The 24,033-nt window shown below is 44.0% G+C and overlaps 1 protein-coding gene across 3 annotated transcripts in view; it reads left to right on the plus strand.

Annotated features, from left to right (window-relative positions):
- The first annotated feature begins 3,101 nt into the window (after nucleotides 1–3,101).
- Nucleotides 3,102–24,033, plus strand: part of Chka (choline kinase alpha) — a 50,144-nt gene continuing 29,212 nt past the window's right edge. For all 3 annotated transcript variants that reach the window (XM_075972970.1, XM_075972972.1, XM_075972973.1), the window contains exons 1-2: nucleotides 3,102–3,726; nucleotides 19,485–19,596. In XM_075972970.1, the coding sequence (XP_075829085.1) occupies nucleotides 3,389–3,726; nucleotides 19,485–19,596 (450 nt within the window). In that variant the 5' untranslated portion in view covers nucleotides 3,102–3,388. The remainder of the gene's footprint in view (nucleotides 3,727–19,484; nucleotides 19,597–24,033) is intronic.

The following is a 24,033-nucleotide window of genomic DNA, read 5'->3' on the forward strand; positions in this document are numbered from 1 at the left end:
TTAAAAAGGGGGGGAGGGAGAATAAAAAAGAAAAAGGACTTTACCTACTGAGCAATTGAGCAATCTCCCCACCCTTGGGTAATTATTAACTATTCTGAGATTCAGTTTCTTGATCTATTAATAGAGATTTCAAAGCTGAATTGCAGTTTTTCTTTTAAAAAAATTTAGATTTCCTTTTATTTTCTGTGTATGAGTACAAATAAGTGCCCTTGGTTCACACCTGGTGTTCTCAGAGGCAAGAAGAGAGCTCCAGACCCCCTGGATCTGAGTTAAGGATGGTTGTGGCACACTGCCATGTGGGTGCTGGGAATTGAACCTGTGTCCTCTACAAAAGAAACCAGTGCTGTTAACCACTGAGACACCTCTCCAGCATTTCTCTTTTCTTCCTTCTTTCTTTCTTTTCTTTTTGGTTTTTGAAGACAAGGTTTCTTTGTCTGACCATCCTGGAACTTGCTCTAAAGACCAGGCTGGCCTGAAACTCACAGAGAGAGATCTGCCTGCCTCTGTCTCCCAAGTGCTGAGTTTAAAAGGATGCACCACCACTGCCTGGCCTTTCTTTCTTTTTTTTTTTCCTTTTTTTTTATTTTCGAGACAGGGTTTCTCTGTAGTTTTTGGTACCTGTCCTGGAACTAGCTCTTGTAGACCAGGTTGGCCTGGAACTGACAGAGATCCGCCTGCCTCTGCCTCCCGAGTGCTGGGATTAAAGGCGTGCGCCACCACTGCCCAGCCCATCTGGCCTTTCTTAATTTTTAAGTTCATACATGTGTCATTAGGGACCCTTCTCTTCCCCCCCCACCACGTGTGTGTGCACGTGTGGACGCCTGTGTGTGTCCCAGAGTCTTACTCTGGCTGGAATCTGTATGTGGCCTGGCCTGGCCTCAGACTAGAGAGAACCATTCTACCAAGCTTTAGAGTTACTGGCCTAGCTATGCCACCACTCCCAGCCCCGCTATATGTTAATTATACAGCCATTCTTTCTTGTTGTTGTTCCTGTTGTTGTTGTTCCTGTTGTTGGTTTTGTTTTTTTGTTTTTTTTTCTTTTTTTTTTTGACAGAGGGTTTCAGTCCCAAGCTGGTCCCAAAATCAAGTTGAAGATGGCCTTGAACTCTTGATTCTCCTCCTTCTGCCTGTGCTGGGATTCCAGACTAGTGCCACCAAAAATGGACCTTTGAGTCATGTTATACTTTGACTACTGAGAACTGTCCACTGGTTTCCTTTAACCCAAGGACGTAAGTCTCTAGAGGGGGTAAGCAAAGTTTGCAACAGCCTCGAATTGTGCTAGCATCGTACTGTGCCATCTCAGCCCCACGAATCCCACAGCCCTCCCATTTATCCCACACTCCAAGTTCATGTACTTGGAAGCTTTGAGTCCTGGGAACCTCTCCCACCCTTTTACTGGGGCGACCTCTTACTGCCACAGGAAGGCGCCTGTGGGTTCTCATAGTCTAAACCAGCAGAGGTCAGAGAGAAAGTTACTTCAAATTATAGAGCTCTCCTTTCACGTCTGGAGCAGCTTCTCCTCAGCCAGCTTTCCAACATTCCTCTGAGATTATGGGGATTGGTATGAGGACAAAGGGCCAGTCACCTGAGCTGGCCAGTGGCAAGGCTCCACCTCCTTCCACATGGGCTAGTGTTTTCAAAGTCCTTGGCTCCCTTATCTAACCGCCTTCCTGAATGGAGACCTTGATTTCTCAGCCTTTCCAGCAGCCAGTGAAATTCCCACTCCTGGGCTAGGCCAGGCCTCCTTGCCCCCCTACCTCTACTTCTCTGGAGCTGAACCCAGGCTTGCCAAAATGTCCTTTCATTTGCACTTTTTTTTTCTTTTTAAAAAGACAGGGTCTGGCTATGTGACTGGCTGTCCTGGAACTCTCAGAGATCCGCCTGTTTCTGCCTCTCAAGCGCCGGGATTAAAGGTGTGCCACCATGCCCAGTTCATTCGCACTCTTTTTGTCCAATAAGGTCATTTTGGGGAGCACATTCAGATAAGTACCCACTCTTTTTGAAGACGTTCTGACTTTCAGCAGACTGTGAAGCCCTACAAAATGGCCATTTTCTGTATGCAGGGCACTGGATTTCCTAGGCCTCTGGCAGTTGGGGAAATCTTTCTTCCCAGTTATTCCCCACCACATAGACCTGTAGTTTTATATTATTTGCACCTCAAATTATTTCCTGGAAGGATTGAATGATGAGGCCAAAGAATGAGGCAATGTGTCGGCATACAGAGAAGGGCCTTGGCCCCCCTCAATGCCCTACGGCAAAGGTATGTTAGTCACGGTCACGCGATTGGACATCGGGGAAAGGAGGGGGGGCAGATGACAGCGTCCACAAAGCCAGGAATGGCGAAGCAAGCACCTTTGGTTATCAATCCTGGCGGCTGCCAAGGCCAGGCTGTGGGAAGAAGTCCTGAGATCTAGCCGACATCCTCAGCACCACGGACAGGGAAACTGAGGCTGCGGGCGCGTGGAGGAAGGCTTCTTCCCAGCAGGGACTGCTTCCAGCTGGCAAGTGGTCACCTTGACCCAGTCACCTCCCTTTTGATATCTGAACCGCAGAGAGAACTGCCTCCGGCCCTGAGTTGGGTCTGGCGTGGACTCGGCTCGCACTGCGCCTGGGAAATGTAAAAACACACCCACGGAGCTCCTTCAGGAGCTGCCTTGCCCCAAGGTCACGCGGAAAGAGCAGACAGCCTCCAGACACCAATTTCCTGCGGGCCCCGGTAAAGCCCCCGGATCCTTTGAAGTCGCCGCCTTCAGACGTGGGGGCGTCTAAGGAAAGTGTCCCTCTCCCGGCCCACTCTAGCGTCTGCCAAAGCTGCAGAGGCTTCTCCTCTCCTGTTCCGAGAGGCCCTACTCCGCGAAGGAGTCTCCGTGCTAGCGCGGACAAATGAGATGGCTGGTCTTTCCGGGACCCCCGGGACCCCTGCGCAAGGCCCCGCCTCCGGTGCGCCGGCCCCGCCCTCCCCGTGGGCTCACCGCCTGAGGCAAGGCGGGGCTGTGCTGCAGCCAATGGGAACGCGGCGTGGCGAGGGCGGTGGCGGTTGTGATGCCCCTCGGCGTCCAATCAGCGGTGAGCGCGGGGGCGGGCGGTGACGCTCGGCGCTCCGCGTGCGGCGCTGTAAAGGAGCGAGTGCCGCGGCCCACTACAGCAATCGTCCGCCGTCCGCCTTCCGCGCTCGCCTCTGCCCACCGCTGCTCGCCATCCATTGCTGCCTCTCCCCGCCGTCGCCTACGTCGCCTCCCCGCGCGCTCCCACAACCGCCGCCCGGTCAGTCAGCGAAGCCGGCGAGCCATTTCCCGCGCCCGGCCCCTAGAGGCGGGCATCCAGCTGGACTCTGAGCGTCGCCCTCTCGCGCTGCGGCCGCCCGCGCCTTCTCGGCCGCTTGTCGGGCATGAAAACCAAGTTCTGCACCGGGGGCGAGGCGGAGCCGTCGCCGCTCGGGCTGCTGTTGAGCTGCGGTGGCAGCGCTGCCCCGGCGCCCGGCGTGGGGCAGCAGCGCGACGCCGCAGGCGAGCTGGAGCCCAAGCAGCTTGGCGGTCGGTCCCAGCCTCTCGCGCTGCTACCGCCGCCGCCTCCTCCTCTGCCGCTGCCCCCGCCGCCATCGCCTCCGCTATCGGACGAGCAACCGGAGCCCCGGACCCGGCGCAGGGCCTACCTGTGGTGCAAGGAGTTCCTGCCTGGTGCCTGGCGGGGCCTTCGCGAGGACCAATTCCACATCAGTGTCATCAGGTCGGTGGCTGCTGCGCCGCGCGGGGGGCCGGGGAGGCGGGGCGGGGCGGCGGCTGGGCTAGAGGTGAGCGCCGCGCCCAGGGTCCGGAGCACGTCCCGGAGCTCGGCAGGCGGCCTTCGGGAGAGCTTAGGGGAAAATGTGTGCTGGGATGCCTCCGGTCCCTTGCGGGAGAACAATACTATGCAGCCACACAAGTACATTCTGTACCGAAGCTCAAAATAGATGTGTCTAGAAGCCGTTTCCTTACGAAGGCCTTGAATGAAAAAGGGATGTTGTGGCTGGGCTCTAGAAAAAGGGGGAAAACTCACCGGGTAACTTTCCCTTGTCGTGCCTCTAGTCTGTTATTTGATCACAACCCCTTCCCCCACCACTCCTTTGGCACTTGGGAGGCCGAGGCAGGCTGATCTCTTGAGTTCGGGGCCAGATTGGCCTACATGGCGAGTTTCAGGCCAGCCAGAGCTACATGATGAGACCCTGTCTCCAAAAGGCAGGGAGACAGGGGAGTTGGTGTGTGTTGTGGAAGGCCACAGTCTTCTGAGGTTCTTGTCTTCGTGTGCCTGTGTTACTGGCCAACGCCTGGAGGCGTGGCTCCAAAAATGAGCCAAAGTAGAAGTAGCGAAAATTCCTCCTCTTTTGAAAAAGGGTCTCTTGTAGGCCAAGTGGGCTTGAATTTCCTAGGTGTTGGAGCCTGGCCTTGAGTCACCGATAAACCTGCCTCTACCTCCCAAAGTGCTGGATCATAGATGTGCCCACCATGCTTAGCTCTTCAGTTCTCTGTAGTTTTTTGAGACAGGGTTTCTCTGTGTAGCTTTGGAGCCTGTCCTGGAACTCACAATGTAGAATAGGCTGGTCTCAGACTCACAGAGATTCGCTGCCCCTGCCTCCTGAGTGCTGGGATTAAGGCATGCACCACTCTGCCTGGGCATTCCTTACTCCTTTTAATATTTCATCTTAATTTAAAAAATACGTAGGTTTGCATGTATTCAGACTTAACAGAGAAATGCAGCTCTGCCCTTGCCTTTAATGCACAAGTGTTCGGCATTCAGTATTGAGTACAGGTCCTTTTGTTTGGCCTTTAAAAACCCATTTGGTCGTTTTCTACTAGTTTCTGTTTGGTTGACCCGGTTGAGTGCCAAGTGTCTAGAAACTGACTGGCTGGCTGGCTGCCATCCATAATCCTCAAATCCAGTTTCTAGTCATTTGATTCCTTTTCCGTGCCCAGTCTTTCACCAGAGTCATGAATGCAGCAAAATTAACTCTTTGGATGGACTGCACTTCCACTTTGTGTTCCAGGCCCTTCATGGGTACATGGATGTGCTTCTCTCTTGGGAGTGTGTCACTCATCACTTAAATCTGCTTTGCTCAAACAAGTCATTGCAAAAGCACTGAGAATGTCTTTTTTTCTTTTTCTACGGGAGTTAGTCCCTGTCTCCTCCCCCACTTTGAGTTTTTCAACACAGGGTTTCTCTGTATCCTTGGCTGTCCTAAGAACTCACTCTGTAGACCAGCCTTGCCTCGAATTCAGAGATCCGCCTGTCTCTGCCTCTTGAGTGCTAAGATGAATGGCGTGTACCACCACCGTATGGTTTAGGAGTTAATCTTAAAGATAAGACTCTCTTTTTGGGTTTCAGTACCTGTTAAAATGTGGTGTGCTGCTGGACTTGGTGGCTCATACCTTAATCCTTTAGTTCAAGGTCAGCCTGGTCTCCCGAGTGAGTTCCAAGACAGCCAGAGCTGTTACACAGAGAAACCCTGTCTTGAAAAACCAAAAAGAAAAAAATGGGGCATGTTGTCAGTTCTGTGCTTTGGGGAAGACGTAGTTATAGAATATGTGGAATAAAGAGGTGATTTAAGATGTGGGGAAGTGGGTGGTAACTACCTGTAAAACAAGCTTAGTGGCGTGGGTATAGCTTTTTGCTGGATTTAGTACATTGCCCCGTTTTTCATCACATTGCTTCAACATAGCCCTTCAGCCTTTCCAGGTTTAATCCTTTGGCTTCTCCCCGCCTCAGAAAGTACTTCTTTCTGTCTTAACAGCGGTCTGGTCCAGTTCCTCCATCTGTTTTACTCTATTCCTCAGAAGTCTCTTCTACTGTGGTCTCTAAAGTCTAGGGACAGCCCAGAACTACCTGTCCTTGCTTAGACACATGGTAACTGGAGGCCCCAGGGGATCTAAGCATTTTAGTATTCTAACCTCTATCTAAGTTCATTCTGTAGCCTGTTGCCGGGTGTTTCTCAAATGTCATCAGTTGCTCCCATGTCTTTTGTAGCTAGGAAATAAAATCTAAACTCGTTTGCAAGATCTAAACTTGGGCTGCAGTCTACCTTTGAGAAGGGCCGTTTTGTTGCTCTTTTAAAATTTCCCTTCCCCCAACTGCAGCGACTAACTGAGCTCTTTCCATTGGGCCCAGTGCTTCTAAATGAGCCGTGTGTTTCAGTAGCAGGCCCATTAGCTCCTGCCCTCTGCTTAGCAGTCTTTTCCCTGATGGCTGCTTTTAAAATTTCCCCTACAAGGCAGTTCCTCCTTCAAGGCCTTACTCAGGGAGAACCAAAAAGGAGGAACCCCTCCCCCCACTACATTTTCTCCCCAGGACTTCAGCGCTACAGGCCTTCAAATGGGCCCTTAACTTGCTTGGGTGTGGGTGCGTTACTTTCATGGAAGACTGGTTCCTAGAGAGCAGTAATTGTTCATTATTTTGGGTTCTGGGCTCCCGTGCTGAAGGATGACCTCTAACTTCTGTAGCAACCCTTCTGCTCAGTTTGGCTTTCTTTTTGGTCTTGGGGGAGGGGTCAGAGTCTCACTCTGTAGCTCAGGCTGTCCTCAAACTCTTAGAAATTCTCTGCCCAGCTTCCAAAGTGGTGGGATTACAGGTATGAACTTCTGAGCCTGGCTTTTCTTTTTTGTCTTTAATTTTTTCCATGTCAGGGGTTGTACTTAGGCCTGAGCATGCTTTCCATGCTTAGTTCTGGTTGTGCCTTCATTGCATTATCTGAAAAATTATCACCATCATGTTGGTGTGCAAAAACTTTACTGTTTTGCATTTTACATTTATGTTTGTGATTCCTTTGAGGCTTATTTTCTTGTAGGTGTTAAGTCTATTTATATTCTTTTGTGTGTGTGCATGTGGATGTCGAGTTTTAGTACTGGTTGTCAAAAGTACGGTTTGACTCCATGGTACCGCCTTTGCTCTTGTCAGATTTCTTCTATTTATGGGCTCTCTCTTCTGTATGTACAAGTTCTGTACTTGTATTGATTATTGTCATCTTTTTCGTTAACTTTTTTTGTTTTGTTTTGAGACACAGTCTTGCTGTGTAGCTGTGTAACCTTATCCGTCTTGGAATTCACTAAGTAGACCAGACTGGCCTTGAACTCACAGAGGTCACAGTCTCAAGTGCTGGAATTAAAGGTGTGTCCAAAACACCTGGTTTATATTTTATTTTACGTTTATGAGTACAGTTTCCCTGCTTGTATGCGCGTGCATGCACCGCCTGTGGAGGCCAGAAGAGCTGCCATGAGGGTGTTGGGAACAGAGCCTAAGTCTTCTGAAAGAGTAACAAGTGCTCTTAACTGCTGAGCCATATCTATCCAGCCCTAATAATTGTAGTTTTTTTTTAAGATTTTTTTATGTATATAGTGTTCTGCCTGCATGCATACCTGCAGGCCAGAAGAGAGCACCAGATCTCATTACAGATGGTTGTGAGCCACCATGTGGTTGCTGGGAATTAATTAAACTCAGGACCTCTGGAAGAACAATCAGTGCTCTTAACCTCTGAGCCATCTCTCTAGCCCCCCTAATTATTGTAGTTTTAAAGGTTGATAGTGTTAGCTCTCTTATTTCTTTACTTTCAAAATTGGCTAACCAGTGTCTTTTTACCTCTTTTAAAAAAATTTATAATTCATTTGTTGATAACTAGAAATAACTGGGATTTTTTTTCTATGTTCTATTTTACTATTTTGCAAAGAGGAACTTGAGTCTCTAGTAGAAGATAGGATTATTTTTTTTTTTTTTAACTAAAAAAAAGATTTTTATAAGTATTTTGCCTGAATGTATGTATGTCACCACATGCCTGTGATTCTTTTTTTTTTTTTTTTTTTTTTTTTGATTTTCGAGACAGGGTTTCTCCGTAGCTTTTTGGTTCCTGGCCTTGTAGCTCTTGTAGGCCAAGCTGGCCTTGAACTCACTGAGATCCGCCTGCCTCTGCTTCCCCAGTGCTGCCTGTGATTCTTTGTTTTAAATATTTATTTAACTCAGGTTCTACAAATGTTTGGACTGCAGGCCCACTTGGCAGAGATGCCTTACCTGTGGATTTCCAGTAAGGCCATATTCCTCTCACAGAATTCAGACATGGAGTCAAGAGACTAGCGATTAGACACAATCACAACAAACCCATACTCCCCCCCCCCCAGTTGCATTAAAAGTTTATTTTTTCAAGACAGGATTTTACTGTATAGTCCTGGCAGTTTTAGAACTCACCACTGTAGACCTGGCTGACTTCAAACTCAGTGACCCACCTGCCTTTGCCTCCAAGTGCTGGGATCAAAGGTGTATTGCCATCACTGCCCAACAAAAGGTTTTATTTTAGTGTTGTGCGTGCAACTGCGTGCATGCGTGCAACCAACCCTGTGTGTAACCAACCCTGTGTACGTGTGCCTACCCACAGAGTCCAGAAGGTGTTAGATCCTTTGGAGTTAGATGTATAGGCGTTGTGAACCTAATGTGGGTGCTAGGAACTGAACTGGGGTCCTCTGCAAAAGTAGGTGCTGTTAACCTGACCCATCATTCTCTCAAAGATCCCTCTTTAAAAATAATTTTGAATAAAAGAAAAAGTTTTGATTATACTCTTAAGAGGTCTTCATCATGGGCAGTAACTAGGGTACTGCCTGAAGCCTTTCTTCTTTCCTCCCTCCCTCCCATGTTCCTTCTCTCCCTGCCTTTGTCTCTTTCCTTTCTTTCTTCCATTTATTTACTTATTTATTTATTTATTTATTTATTTTTTGAGACAAGTGCTTCCTGGGTAGCCCAGGCTCCTGAAAGCTAGGGTTATATATAAAGGTACAAGCTTGCACACCCCTCTGTCCCTGAAGTTTTAAATGAGTTGTTCACACTGAGCTCCTGTTCTGTAGCAGGTGCTGTATGAGCGTCTACTCTGCTTTTGCCAGCCTGTCTGCTTTTTAGGGAGCTGTTTGCCAGCAAGTCTTAGAGGTTTTGTTTGTTTGTTTGTTTGTTTGTTTGGATTGAGGGGCTCTTTCTGTGTCCCTTACTAGACACTGTAAATCTGAATGTTACTTTTAATTTTGGGTGGGTATTCTGAGCACACATTTTCCACACACTGAACTAAGCTGAATTACCATTCCACTTACTGGTGTTGTTGATCAGAATAGTGTGTATGTGTTTCCTTTCCTTCTGCCCACTGTCCCCTTGTTTTTAGCCATATCTCTTGGCTTGTCCAGTTTCTACACTGATGCTTTTGTTTTGTTGCTCTTTTTAAAAAATATTTTGTGAATGGGTCTTACTGTGTAGTTCTGTCTGGCCTAGAGTTTGTAGATCAAGCTCACTTCAAATTCACAGAAATCTTCTTTCCTGCCTTTGCTTGAGAGACAGAGAGAGAGGGTGGGGCCGGGGGGGGTTGTAGGGGAGTGCTACACCAAACCTGCAATGCTTTTATTTTCTCTAATCTTCCCTTCCATTGGGACCTTGTCAGCCAACTTCTCTCCATGATTCTCTGCCTTTTATATATGTCAGGGAGGCCCTTATTTTTAGTTTTCCACTAAGATTGTAATCTGTCTTTCACAATGAACCTTCTTATGCTTTTATTGTGTTTGTTAGTATTGCAGTAGCTCTGGGGCTGGTGGCAAAAGAATTACAAAATTAAGGATTTGGGGCCAGGGAGAGTATAGTGGTTAGGCGTACAGTTGAAAGTCAGACTAGAGAATAGATTGCTGTTCCAGTTTGGGGGAAGGAAAAACTGAAAGAGAAGGAGATACATCTATATATCTATCCACCTATCTCCATGCATTTGGTTTTTTGTTGTTTTGGTTTTTCAAGACAGTTTCTCTTCTGTAACAGTTCTAGCTGTTATGGAACACACAGATCCACCTGCTTCTGTCTTTAATCCTGATTGCTGGGATTAAAAGTATGAGCCACCATGCCTGGCTTCATGAATTTGTTTAAGACAGGGTTTCTCTGTGTTCTAGCCTTTGACTGGCTTAGAATTTAACTGTATAGACCAGGCTGGCTTCAAACACAGATCTGCTTCTGCCTCTAGAGTGCTGGGATTAAGGGGATGCTACCACACTTAGCAAGTTTTGTTTTGAGACTTCTATAGATCAGGCTGGCCTCACATTTGCAGCCACCTTCCTGCTTTAGCTTCTCCCAAGTACCAGGATTTGAAGTAAATACTACGATTTTTGGCTCTAGACAAATTTGAGGTTTTTGGTTTTATTGTTTTGGTTTTGGTTTTTTGGCTTTTTTTTTTTTTTTGAGACAGAATTTCTTTGTGTTGCCTTGGCTGTCTTAGAACTTAGTTTGTAGACTAGGCTGGCCTTGAACTTAGAGATCCACTGCCCCTATTTTCCAAGTGCTGGAATTAAAGGGGTGGGCCATTTGTCCAAGAAATTTAATATTAGTAAGTGCCCATAGTTATCACTACATGCTTGTTAGCATAGTTATCACTATGTGCTCAAGGGTGTTCTAATGTAGGTCATATGATGTAGATTAAATAAGTCATGGTTATTTGGGTTTACTCTTAGGATTGTGAAAGTTTGATGATGCCTGTATTAACTCAGATCTGACTTCCTTTTATATGTGGAAGATATATATCATCTGTGAACTTTTCAGAGTAGCCAAACTTGAAAAGCAGTTTTCTGGTCCAGTTGGTGGTAGGAGGGTGCTGCCAGTGTTTGAGAAGCTGCCTGTTTGACTTCCCTGTGCTTTGGTGCCAAGGGGACAGACACTCTGTGCCTGCAGTATGCTTGCTGCAGAGGGAACAATGATTTATTTATTTATTTTTCAAAAAAATATTTATTTATTTATTTATTTATTATGTATACAATATTCTGTCTGTGTGTATATCTGCAGGCCAAAAGAGGGCACCAGACCTCATTACAGATGGTTGTGAGCCACCATGTGGTTGCTGGGAATTGAACTCAGGACCTTTGGAAGAGCAGGCAGTGCTCTTAACCACTTGAGCCATCTCTCCAGCCCCCGGGAACAATGATTTAAAAGCAATGCTATGGTGTCTCATCCTGAAGGACTTCGAAACTGAGACAGGACATTATTTATTTACAGCTGCCAAGGGCATTACCATCTTGTCTTATATTCCAGCTGGGGTTTTGTTGTAGTGTGCAAAGGTGGGGGTCAGTTCCCACTCTAGGTCTCCTAGGTGATTGATATTTGTGGCCTCCTTGGTGAGCTGACAGTGCCTTTGAAGTCAGAAGGCAAGTCTCTAGTGAGCGGGCTATTTTTCCCCTTCCTATAGTCTTGAAGGATAAGTAGGGAGAAAGAAGAAAGCTGGCCAATTCTAGGTTTTGTGGGTTTTGTTTTTGTGATAGATTTTTCTGGCTGTCCTGGAACTTGCTCTGTAGAACAGGCTAGCCTCAAGCTCAGCAACTCTAGTTATTTAAAATGGAGGTATAGAAGTTTAAGAGTGCACTTAGACCTTATAAATTTATGAATAGAAAACGGGGAGCTCCCTGTGTAACCTGGGCTATCCTGGAGCTCACAATGTGGACCAGGCTGGCCTCAAACTCAGATTCTCCTGCTTTTGCCTCCAGAAGACTCGGCATCTTTGAATGTTGGGACTAAAGTCAATGTTGCCTGTGGCTGGCAACATTGTGGTTTTTAAGAAGAGTTCTTGTTTAGGAAAATCCTAAAAGTCTTGGAAGTATCCAGAATACTTTGTGACTGGAGGAAGTAAATTTGCAGATAATTGAGTCTAGTTCACAGTCTCTTTCTTTCTGACCTGGCTGGTCTGGATCTCAGATATGCCTGCCTCAACCTCTTGTGTGCTGGGGATATGCAAGGGGGCACACCAAAGAGACTGCCAAAATGGCCACTCTATAATTAGGAGGAAGGTTTTTATTGTAGATAAGAGAGAAATATCCAGAGGCTTCCTGAGAGTCCAACCCAGAGAGAAAAGAAAGCAGACTGTATAGGGCCAGGGCCATCTTTGAAAGAAGTGAAAGTGCATGTTGAACAAATCGTGGATTATAAAGAGGATGAGTAGCTGGGGAGGGAAGCCTAGAGGTAGAGGGAATTTTTGGGTAGAGGAGGAGGTGAGAAGGGCTAGGTTGCATTCACTTTGAAATGTATAACAGGTACATTTGAGTATAGACTGAAGAAACCTGGAGGCCAGCATTTGTTTTGATATGCAACCATAGATAGGTATGTCAATGTAGAGTCATATAAATCACTTAGTCAGTTTCTCTCTCTATCTCTTGTAGGCACATTCTATATCACATATGTGGACCTCAGGTTGGTCCTCAACACACATTTGCCTTCATTTGAGGAAGGGTTTCTTTGTTGTTTGGTGTGTGTGTGGCCTATGAGCTTCTTGGGATTCTCCAGTCTCTGCTCCTCATCTTAACAGAAGCACAGTGGAATTAACAAAAGTTTTCTAGCTTTTAAATGGGTTCTGCCAGAGGCAAGGGAAATGACTCCTTTGGGGATGACATGAACCTATTTCACAAGTTCCGGGGGAATTTTATCTTTTATCTAACCACTAGAAATCCTATCGTCCAGCATGATCTCATTTCTCGGTATATGTAATAGGTTTTCTGTACCCTGATAATAGATTTCTCTGCCAACACAGTAAGCCAGATAAGCCACATTAAAAAGTGAAAGACTAGGCTTATTTGACAAAGCACTCCCATGTTAAATCGAAAGTTTGCTTGTTTGTTTTTTAATGTACATTGGTGTTTTGTCTACATGTGTGTCTGAGTGGGGGTGCCAGATCCTTTGGAACTGGTATTTTAGACAGTTGTGAACTGCCATGTGGGTGCTGGGAATTGAACTTGGGTCCACAGCAAGAGCAGTAATAAAGACAAATCCACTTTTTTTAAAAAAGCCTCTAAATGGGCCACAGTGTTGGATAAATAAATATACATAGGCTTGGGAGAGAAGAAAAAGAGTATAAAAAGTGAAGTAAACGGTTTACAAAATAAAATTTTTAAAGAGACAGAGTACAGACAGTCATAGATTAAAAGGGTAAAGTAAAATAAGCCACGTAAAGATGGAATATGCAGAGAGAGTCTGGATTATGTATATTGTGTTTTTGAATTTTTTTCAAAAATATTTATTATGTACACAATATTCTGTCTGCACATATGCCTACAGGCCAGAAGAGGGCACCAGACCTCATTACAGATGGTTGTGAGCCACCATGTGGTTGCTGGGAATTGAACTCAGGACCTTTGGAAGAGCAGGCAACGCTCTTAATCTCTGAGCCATCTCTCTAGCCCCTGTTTTTGAATTTTTTGACTGTGAAGGAGCTAAGTACAGAGAGACATTTCATTGTATGGGCTGCTAAGCTAAACTAGCATATATATATATTAAATATATATAATAAATATATATATTAAAAGTATCTTGACTTCAGAATTTGGATCTAAGGATATGTTGCTTTGGAAAAGCGGTTCTTTTGTTTCCACAGAGGATGAGAACCTATGGATTTCTTCTAGACTAATATCATTTGATGGACCAAGACACCCCCCCCCTTAAAGGTCGCCTTGAACACCCCTCAAAAAATTACTTTGCCCAATAAATAGCAGGAAGAAGTTTGGACAGAACTATGCCCATATTCCAAAATATTGTCTATAAATGTTTCTTTACATTTAAAGGGGGATATGCTATAGAGATTTGCATTGGTACGGATCTTGGTTTATTGATACAAATTTAAGGTCAATTTTGTTATACTCTGTATATGTATGTTTCTGCTCTTGATTAAAGTATTGTGTGTGCAGCTCATTTAAAAATTTAATGTTAGTTAGGTTTTCTAGATGTACAGAGATGTATTTCAGATGGATAGGCATTCTTCAAACCTTTCAAAGACGACAGAATATAGCATTTAAAATGTTTTAAGAGCTTAAGACTTTTCATGACAGACACGTCTGCTCCTGGCAGCACCAGTTACTTCAAGAGGAAGATAGGCATCGGAGTTGGTTTGCCATTTGGGCAAGAAACTGCTCTTGCCTATACTGCTTGATGAACTGGACATGCAGAACCCACAGAGAAATGACTGCTGAAATTACCTAAAGGTGAGACATCCTTTGGGGTTCCTGCTTCATGAAAGAGTCTGCCAGACATTCTGCAGGACACAGAAGATGACTGACAAACTGCTAATATAGGTGGAACTGTCTTTGAAATTTCCTGCTTCATGGAAAAGTCTGCCGGATACTATGGGCTTGTAAGCTGAGGATGGATGCCCCAATGTACAGAAGAACTTTGGGTGACTGTCCAGGCAGCGAGATGTCTCTGTCATTTCTAGAGTTTTGGAAGTTGCTTACAATGTACTTCCTGTTTACTTAGCTAGCTAATATTATATCCCTCTGGAGTCTTTGATGGAGTTGAAGAATTTATAGTTATAGTTATAGATTTTGATTTATGATGATAAAAGATAAAGTAAATAGAAATATTGTAACTAATTCTTGCTTGATACCTGTTTTGTTGTATGCAATCTTGCAGTGTTAAAGTTAAATAAAACCTTCCTTTTTATTTAAATAGAAAAGGGGAGGTGATGTGGGATTTCCCTCTATGCTGTGAATATCATTGATTAATAAAGGAACTTCTTTGGGCCTATAGCAGAGCTATAGGGGAACAGAGCTAGGCAGGGAAAACCAAATGGAATGCTGGGAGAGAGAAGGAGGAGTCAGTAGCCATGTAGTCCCGTTGGACACAGACGCCAGAACTTTACCCAGTAAGCCACTGCCATGTGGAGATACACAGAATAGAAATGGGTTAAATTAAGATGTAAGAGTTAGCAAATAAGAAGCTAGAGCTAATGGGCCAAGCAGTGATTTAATGTGATTATTTTCGGGTCTAAGCCGCCAGGCAGTGGGAACCAACAAGCAGCCTCCAACAGAGAACATGTTGTTGTAATAAAATCTGAGTCCATGGAGGAAGAAAGAGACAGAGTCGCAGAGTGGAACACTGTGCAAGTGTATTCCTATAAGTTCCAAGAGGAAATTGAGAGTAAAAAGAGGATAGCATAGTGGGTCTGCAGTCTGACTGCAAGTGAGAGAAAGCCAGGAAGGAGCAGAAGGTAAGGGTTATCCACGTGGATCTGCAGGCCAAAAAAGACAGAGTCACATGGAATACATCGGCCTAGGATTAAGCTGTAGATCTCCCAAGCTGCTGGGGGAGGGAAGAGAACAGGAGAGGAGATGTCCCATGGGTGCAAGAGGCTGCAAGAGCCGGACAAGCACACGTGTGTCCATGTGGAAATTAATGTAGGAAGTATTGGATTCTAAAATTTGGAATTAGATTCAGTCGCAGATAGATGATCAGTACATACTTTATTGATGACCAGATAGCAGACACTGTATTGGAGAACAGGCCAGGTATGTGCCGGGCGCGAAGCAGCTGACCTCTCAGGCTCTGACTCCCATGTTGTAACAAACGCAGGGGCAAGGATAGGACATTTACACTGTTTAGGGTGGGAGAGAAGACAGAAATAAAGAGAACAGATCTCTTGTGGGTAGATAGACTCGCGGTATGGCCAGACCAAATGCCAGGAGAGCCTACTGAGTAAAAAGGCAAAGTGTGTACCTTAATGCCAAGGTATGCCATTAAGAGAATACACCATTAACAACAGAGTCAGTGCAAAAGGCTTATTGGGGAATGGGGAGAATAAAAGCGAAAGGCCATATGGAAGTGGAGGCATGAAAGAGGCAGGCAGACAGACAGAGAACAGGGAGAGGGAGGGGACAGAGTGCAGAGATCAAAAACCCTGGATGAGGTTGCTCAAACCGTTTGTCATATGGTGTGAGGCAGCCCCAATCTGGATAAATTTTGCAGTAGATACTCCAGGGGTGACTGAGGATTGGTTTTAGATGGGGTGTGGGATTGTCTTTGGGGTAGGGCATCTCTTCCACAAAGGACACCCAGAACAAAGATGGGTCTTTGTTAAGGAAATGGATCAGGGTTGCCCAGGAACTCCAAGAGTCTTTGACCCAGAAGAGGTCCAGGACCTCTATAGGTGGTGGCTTGGAAAGGGCTTACTGCAAGTCAAAAGTCAGATTCTGTCTGGTGGAGAGGGAGATAAAGGAGTGACCTCTCTTGTGACTAGAGAACCAGGTCTGTCCAATAGAGAAGGCTCAGCTTCTCCTGGGTTTTGGCACCAAGATAATAGGTTTTCTGTGTCCCAATAATAGGTTTCTATGCAGTAAGCCATATCAAGCTGAATTAAAAAGTGAAAGACCAGGTTTATTTGGGCAAAGCACTCCCAGGTGACCCTACATCCTCTAGAGATGGAGCAGGAGAAAAAGCCCAGGACCAATTTAAAGCGGGGCATTTATTCATCCTCTGGAGGGATGATGACAATACGGCCACAGGGTGGGTTTGTGCTCAGTTATAACACTTGGGGGAGGGGTTTGGGGAGGGGCAGCTTCAGTTAGGGAGCAGTCATAACCTCCAGGAATGCGGAGCTGGACTTATTGGAGGTTTTTCTGAGAGGGTGGTGTTTGGAGAGAGAGAAATGGTGCCAAGCTGGAGATTGCAGCCGAACAGAATGTACCACCTGAGATCTAACAATAGGATTAAAGGCCAGTGCCACCATGGCCTATATTTTTAAAGAGAAAATATGAAAAAGCAAGATTATAAGAATTAAAAGCATAGCCGGACGGTGGTGGCGCATGCCTTTAATCCCAGCACTCAGGAGGCAGAGGAAGGCGAATCTCTGGGAGTTCGAGGCCAGCCTGGTCTACAAGAGCTAGTTCCGGGACAGGCACAAAGCTACAGAGAAACCCTGCCTCGAAAAACAAAACAAAACAAAAAAAACATTACATAATCTGCTCTGGAATCCATTCAAATATGAGTTTCTTTGTATTTTCTCACCCCTTCCCCTCCTGCAGCTATAGTGAAATTTTATGTTCACAAAGATGACTCCAGTCCTTGAGTCATTAGCATACATATTTTCAAATTCTTTAAATTATTTTTGGTCCTGGGGATGGAACTTTCAACAAACAAAACACCCAAGCTACAAATCTAGCCCAAGAGTGACTTTTTATTTTTATTTTGTTTTGATTTTTTGAGATAGGGATTCTTGGTGTAGTCTTAGCTGTCCTGGAACTAGCTCTGTAGACCAGGCTGTCCTGGAACTCACAGAGATCCTCTGCTTCTGCCTCCCGGAGTACTGTGATTAAAGGCGTGCTCCACCACCACTGGGCTATTTTTTCTTTGTTTCATTATGTCCCTGGCTGGCTCGAAGTTCATTGAGATCAGCTGCCTCTGCTATTTACTGGTGTTTCTGTTGTATCATTTTTTTGTTTTTAGCTTGAATATCTTGTGCTTACTGTGCTGAATTGCTACTCATTTGTGTTGTTTGTAAAATGCTGTACAAGGTGATAAGTCTGTAACCTTGACTCTCTTTGAAGTCTTCAGAGAGAGTACCTGGATTTTTACTTGTGATGATGTTTTGACAACTTGATGGTGAAAAGGACAGTTAAATTTTAACTGTCATTTCTGTGGCCTTTGTTGGTAGTAAATCTTGTTACCAGGCACGGAATTTGAATCACTGGTCACTGGTGTGTCCGTTCCTTCTCTCCCTCCCCCCATTAGTTTCCCATAGTTCTTAGGCCACTGGTGTAATGACCCTGTTTTACTCATTTTGACTGTCATCAAACTGTAACAGACAACTTATTCGTTACAGCCTGTTGCACAACCAAGACCGCAGGTGGCACAACAGACCAGAGATGTCTGAGTTGAGCTTGTTTCTGGCCATGTTAGCCTGCCTGCCTGGAGACAAACTTGGAGTCAAGTCACACAGTTTAGAACAGTAGTTCATCTGTTTTCATTTGACTAAGCTTTGGAGAATATGTGACAGGAAGAAAATTGAGGGCTTGTCCTGTTGCTTGGTAGTCTGAAGCCCCTTTTGGCTGTGACTGCACATGGTGGGGGAATTGTGGAAAAGCCTGCAGAGGAAGATACTACTGAGGTTAGTTTAGGAGAGGAAAGCTGCTTGTTGCTCCTTCCTGCTGCCTTCTTTCTGAGGTTTTAAATGAGACTGGCGACGGCTGTGTTCTGGGAGTAGCCCATACTCGTACATCACCCTTTGACAGCAGGGAGCAGCCTCCTGAAAAACTTCTTCAGGTAGTTGTGCTGCCACTGCCTATAATCCCAGGGGCTTTGGGAGATGGGAGTTATTTTACCAAGAGTATCAGGAGTTCAAAGTCAGCCTTGTCTACATAGTGAAGTGAGCTTGAGACCAGCCTGGCATAAATGAAACCCTGTCTTCAAAAACTTAACCAAAATAGACAAAAACCCAAACTGAGTACAGTTGTATAAGAGTACTTAGAAGTTCTTACCTGATTAAAGGGGGGGAAAAATCAAACCAGGTATGGTGGTGTATATCTGGAGGCAGTTCTAGGCCAGCTTGGGCTTCTTAGATCTTGATATGGGAGTCAGAATAGGTTTTAGGACTCTGAAGGTTCACAGAGGTCCACTACAATTGAAGTCTGTCTTATCTGTGGTTCATATTGTACAGAGTTTTGTGTCATCTATTCATTTAAGAATTCTCTCTGTCTCTGGTCTTCTCTGCCCAGGCAGTTGATTTGCCCCAAGGCTGTTTACTGCTTAAAGGACCCTGTAATTTACTTTTGGGTTTGGCAGTGAGAGCTGAATGTGGGCATAGGTTATTGCCATCTCCTGAAAGCCCCTAAACAAGTTTATGTTATTGATTTTGTTTTGTTTTGTTTTTAAAGACTTAGTTAAAAATGGTTGAGTTATTTATACTTAACCTTAGCATAAAACGGATAGGTCTTGGAATCACACACCAAGTGAAAAACCCTGGAGTTTTAGGATTGTCCCAAGAGGGCAGGGAACACTCAGTGGACGAGGTCACTTACCTCCAAGTCTGCTGACATGAGGAATCCCTGAGACTACCCACATCATAGGAGAGAACTGGGTTTTGTCAAGTTTTCCTCTAATTGCCACATGTACTAGGTGGTAACCCCCCTACCAATGAACAACAACAAAATTGCCCCAAGATTTTGATGACTATTAAAATATCAGATCAATGTAATGGAAATAGTAGGCTAGGAAAAAATCCTGACTTGTAAGGAGGAGGCGGCATTTCCATCCTTTTTTTTTTTCTTTTCTTTTTTCTCTCTTTGGTTTTCAAGACAGCGTTTGCCTGTGTAGCTTTGGAGCCTGTCCTGGAACTAGCTCTGTAGACCAGGCTGGCCTTGAACTCAGAGATTCACCTGCCTCTGTCTCTAGAGTGCTGGAATTAAAGGCGTGTGCCACCACTGCCTGTCCAACATTCCCATTCTTAGTGCTGAGGTGTTTCCTCCTTGGTCCGTATCACTTTTAAGGTACACAAAGGCTATTAAATGGTCCCAACCTAGAACAGACTGATTAAGGATTAGCCTGTTTGTAATGGTACTTGTGGAATTTGTTTGAAAATGGGAGTTCAGCATCAGTGTTTTCAAATACCCTGAGTGATTACACCAAGACTCAGATGAACACAGTTGTTCAAATGACCGCTTATCTGTGTTCACCGGAAAGAGTGGCTGAGGTTTTCCTTCTGTGTTCTCTCACAGGGGCGGTCTCAGTAACATGCTGTTCCAGTGCTCCTTGCCAGACTCTATAGCCAGTGTTGGTGATGAACCTCGGAAAGTGCTCTTGCGATTGTATGGGGCGATTTTAAAGATGGTGAGTTCAGGGGTCACCTGGGAGGGGGTGGTCCACTGACATTTCACTCTTTCCTAAGATGCCTGCAAAAAGATCCTAAATGCTGTACACATGTACTAAGATGCTTACTGCTTTTATTTTAATTGGGTTGCACATGTGGTTTATTGTTTACAGTTAATTTTTATTGTTAATCTGTTATTAACTAGTAAACTAGGACTCTAGGGAGTTGTAAGGTTGGTCTGGCTTTGATAGTGCTTTCTATATTGAACTTTTCAACTCAGACTTAGATGATTAATTCTAACATGAGGAAAGTATTTTAGATTAATGAGCAATATTTTATTCAATATGTATAATTTTTCTTTAAAACTTATGTATTTTATGCATATGGGTGTTGCCCGCCTGCATGTGTCTTTGTACCATGTGCATGCAATGCCTGTGGAGGCCAGAAGACAGTGTCAGATCCCCTAGGACTGTAGTTTCAAATGGTTGTGAGCCACTGTGTAGTGCTGGGAATTTAACTCAGGTCCTCTGTAAAAGCAGTTCCTCTTAATGTGGGTATGTCCAGTTATTAACCTGCTGTTTGAATTGTTTTGGAGTTTTAGAGAGTGTTGTAGTTAACACGGTGTGAACTCAATGCAGGTGGCTTTAATAGCACTTGTCTGAGAGTTCGCTAAAGCTTGGATTTGTTAGATTTATAATCCTTGTGGTTTTTTTTTTTTTTTTTTTGTTTTAGGCAGGGTTGATAGCCTGAAACTCACTATATTAGTCAGACTGGCCTTAGACTTTAGATCCTCCTGTTTCTGCCTCCTGAGTACTGTGATTACAAGCCTCTACCCTTAGTCCTGCTGCCAAACTGAAGTTTTGTTTCGTTTTAATCTATTTTTATGTGTATCAGTGCTCTGCATGCATTTGTGTCTGTACCATCTATGTGCCTGTTTCCCTTGGAGGCCAGAAGAGGGCATCAGATCGCCTGGGTCTGGAGTTTTGTGAGCTGCCATGTAGGTGCTGGGAATCGAACTCTGATCCTCTACAAGATCACCAGTGCTCTCAACCACTGTGGTTTTTCTATAAAACTACCTTTTATTTTTTTTTACTATTTTTTATTATTATTATTATTGTTTTTAAATATGGGGTTTCTCTGTGTAGCTCAGGTAGTCGTTGTCCTGGAACTCACAGAGATCCACCTGCCTCTGTCTCCCAAGTGCTGGGATTAAAGGCGTGCACTCCAAACTACCGTTTTAAAGCATAGCTTTTGAAATGATTGGTGTCCTTTAGGCACATTTAATGAATCAGTCTTTTTCTCCTTTGAGTATCACAAGCTGATGTTCCGTTCTTGATCTTTGTTAGCATTTTCTATTTCCGCAGTTCTTTTTGAATACTTTAATAAATAGCAGCTGAATTCAGTTGTGTTACATCTAGTTTAATTATTGAATCACTATTTCTACACACAGCTTAAGTAGAAGCATTTTCTTTTTTTTTTTTTAAATAAAGCTTTTCCAAAGCAAACAAAAGCTATTTTATATGTATGGGCATATTGCCTGCATGTGTGTGTACTTATATGTGCCTAGTGTCTAGGGAGGGAGACCTAAGAGGGTGATGGATCCCTTGAAACTGGAATTACAGGCATGTTGTGAACTGCCATGTGGGTGCTAGGAGTTAAATCCATGTCCTCTGGAAGAGCAGCTAGTTCCCTTGACCACTGAGCCATATCTCCAGCCCCAGTAGAAGCATTTTAAATGCTCACAGTATGTTCTCCCATGTGTTATACTAGAACTTTCATTTTCTTTTTTGAGACAGAATTCCCACATTGTAGCCCAAGCAGGCAGGTCTCAAACTCACAGCAATGCTGTTATCTTGGCCTCCTAAATGCTGGGATTCCAGGCTAGAGCTGCCATGCCCAGCCCTGCTGCAGTGACAGGAACTCTAATGCTCAGCAGCTGTGCTCAACAGCTTGTCTAGTGTGATGTCACCACCCAAGGGCATGTGAGTGTCAGGCACTTCAGATTGATGCTGCCCTGTGTAGTTGGATAGCTGGATTCTAGAATATGCTGGGTACCGAATGAGTGACTTTGAAGAAGTCTTCACTGTTCTTAGCTGTCTGTCCTCTGGGAACTGTAGCAGTCTGGAAGTCTTAAGGTAATTAATGCAAGTGTCTAGAAATAGTTTTTTTTTTCAATCAGAATTCTATGCCTCAGTTTATTTTTGAGAAAAACATGTTAGGAAACTCAAAAATAAATAGCAAACTGTGGGCTAGCAAGATAAATGTGACCTGAGCTCTTTCGCTGGGACCTACATGGTAGAAGTAGAAAGCCAAGAGCGAGCATTGTCCTCTGACCGCCACGTGTGCTTTGGCACATGAACATCAACCCACACAACTAAATTAAATGTAAGAAAAAGAAAACTTAAATAGCAGAATAGTTAAAGCTATTTAAGGGAAAATTAGCTCTTACCATCTAACGGAGTAGAATGTTTTACACACAAATCATTTGAATTTGGGAAGAGGTACATGTATCCAGTTACTATTTTCAAATCAGGAAAATGTTAAATCATCTTCCATTCCTGAAGCCGTATTCCCCTAAAAGAGATGTAGACTATGCTTGCCAGCGTTTGAGCAGAAAAGTCCAGTGGTTTCTTAGCAGATAAAAAGCACTCACTGATCTCTGGGGTGTGTGTAGAAGCAGGCAGACCTGAGTTCGAGCTCAGCCTGATCTACATAGCAAGTTTCAGAATAGTTAGAACTGTTACACAGAGGAACCCTGTCTCGAAAAACCAAACCAAACAAACAAAAACACCTGCCAAATAATGTCATGTTCGATGTAATAGACACTGAAACAAATTTTTTATGAAAAAAGTTATTTATTTTGTTTCATAAATGGGAATTTTTATTTTCGTATAATTAGCTTAAGTGTAGTTTTTTTTTTTCCATTGAGGTTTAAATAGTAAAGCCATGAACCTACAGCTTTAGATTGCATCTTTTTGGGGGATGGGTTTCAAATTCTACAGGATTTAGCAGAGATAATTGCTGCCAGTCTGGAGTTTTGGATATTAATAGCTATTGGCCATTGGGGATACTATGAGAATATAACGAGAGGAATCAAATTCAGGGAGCTGAAATGGCTATGGTAAGATAGGGTAGAAAGGAAACTGAGGAATCATAGACGAGAGCCAAGCCAAGGAAAGCTGAGGGTTCACAGCACCACGCCAGGGCTGCACCACGGATTTTAATTTTTTGCAGACATTTTAACAATTAAAACATTTTTGTTTTTTGTTTCCTCTTCTGGAGCTGTCAAATTAAGATTTTTTTGGAATGAGTTGAGCTATCACCTTTGAAGGAAATACAGTGAGAGCTTTATTGCTATCACAATAACAACATTGCCAAAATTCATAGTGAACTGATAGAATCCACAGTCACAGGTGTGGCTGGGCTAGGAATGTCATTACTTAGTAAATACTAACTCCTGCTGCTTTAGTAAACCTCTTCACTAAAGGACACTTTTAATAACAGTAGGATTCAAATTTTCTGTTTTTCTCCCTTTTTATCTCTACCTCATGGAGGTCAACATCTTTTGTGTGTTTGTCCAGACACAAATAAAGTGTCTCCCCGCCACTAGCTTTTTAAATGCCATGATAGCCTTTAAGGGGCCACATCCTACTCTTTCCTTGAAGAATGTTAGTTGAAGGCTACTGCGTATGATAGACTTAGTATTTTTCAGAAACTTTTTGATGTTTTGCTTAATTGTAAGACTGATTTAATTTAGTATGTTCTTTCTCCCTTTCCCCATTCTTGTTTTAAGCATTTTGAGCACTAACTTCTGTGAATCAGACACCAAGTGGAAATATTTTTTAAACTCATTCTTTGATCAGTAGCTGTTTGAAAAATGCTTTGCTTTAAAATAACTAGCTGCTTCTTAGTTTTTTCATTTCTCCTTCTGATATTTTGAGATTCTAATGTCCTTCATTTCTATGGTGGCAGTGAAGTGGCTGCTCTTTGGTGCAGATCTAAGGGCTAGCACCAGAAAGCCAAGGTAACACCTGACTGGGTTAAGACCCACAGTGTGTCTTTCCCAAATATCTCTCTTCCCATTCCCCTTATCCTGTTAGAGGAGTCATAAGCAGACTTGACAGCAGTGTCCTGCAGGTTCTGTTTAGGATCTGTGTGAGTTTTAGGGACTAATGTGAAAGTTCTGTGTGTAAGGTGAGAATAGTTGCTTTTGAAGATGTAAGCACAGGATGAGACAAGGTACACGCTGTGCAGTATTTGTAGAAAATTTTAAACCCGAACATACATGGCAGCACGATGTACTGGCTTTTATATAACCTAGCTTTTATTTAAATAAAGGGCTGTTTTTATTAGTTGGATAGGTGATGAAAACAAAGCTCAAATATAAAATTGCTGTGAACTAAAGTAGTTTAGTATAAAATTTGAAAAATAAATAGTTCAGCCTTTTCCACTTTGGA

Source organism: Microtus pennsylvanicus, chromosome 5 (genome assembly GCF_037038515.1).
Source record: "Microtus pennsylvanicus isolate mMicPen1 chromosome 5, mMicPen1.hap1, whole genome shotgun sequence".
In the NCBI taxonomy this organism is placed as follows: Eukaryota; Metazoa; Chordata; class Mammalia; order Rodentia; family Cricetidae; genus Microtus; species Microtus pennsylvanicus.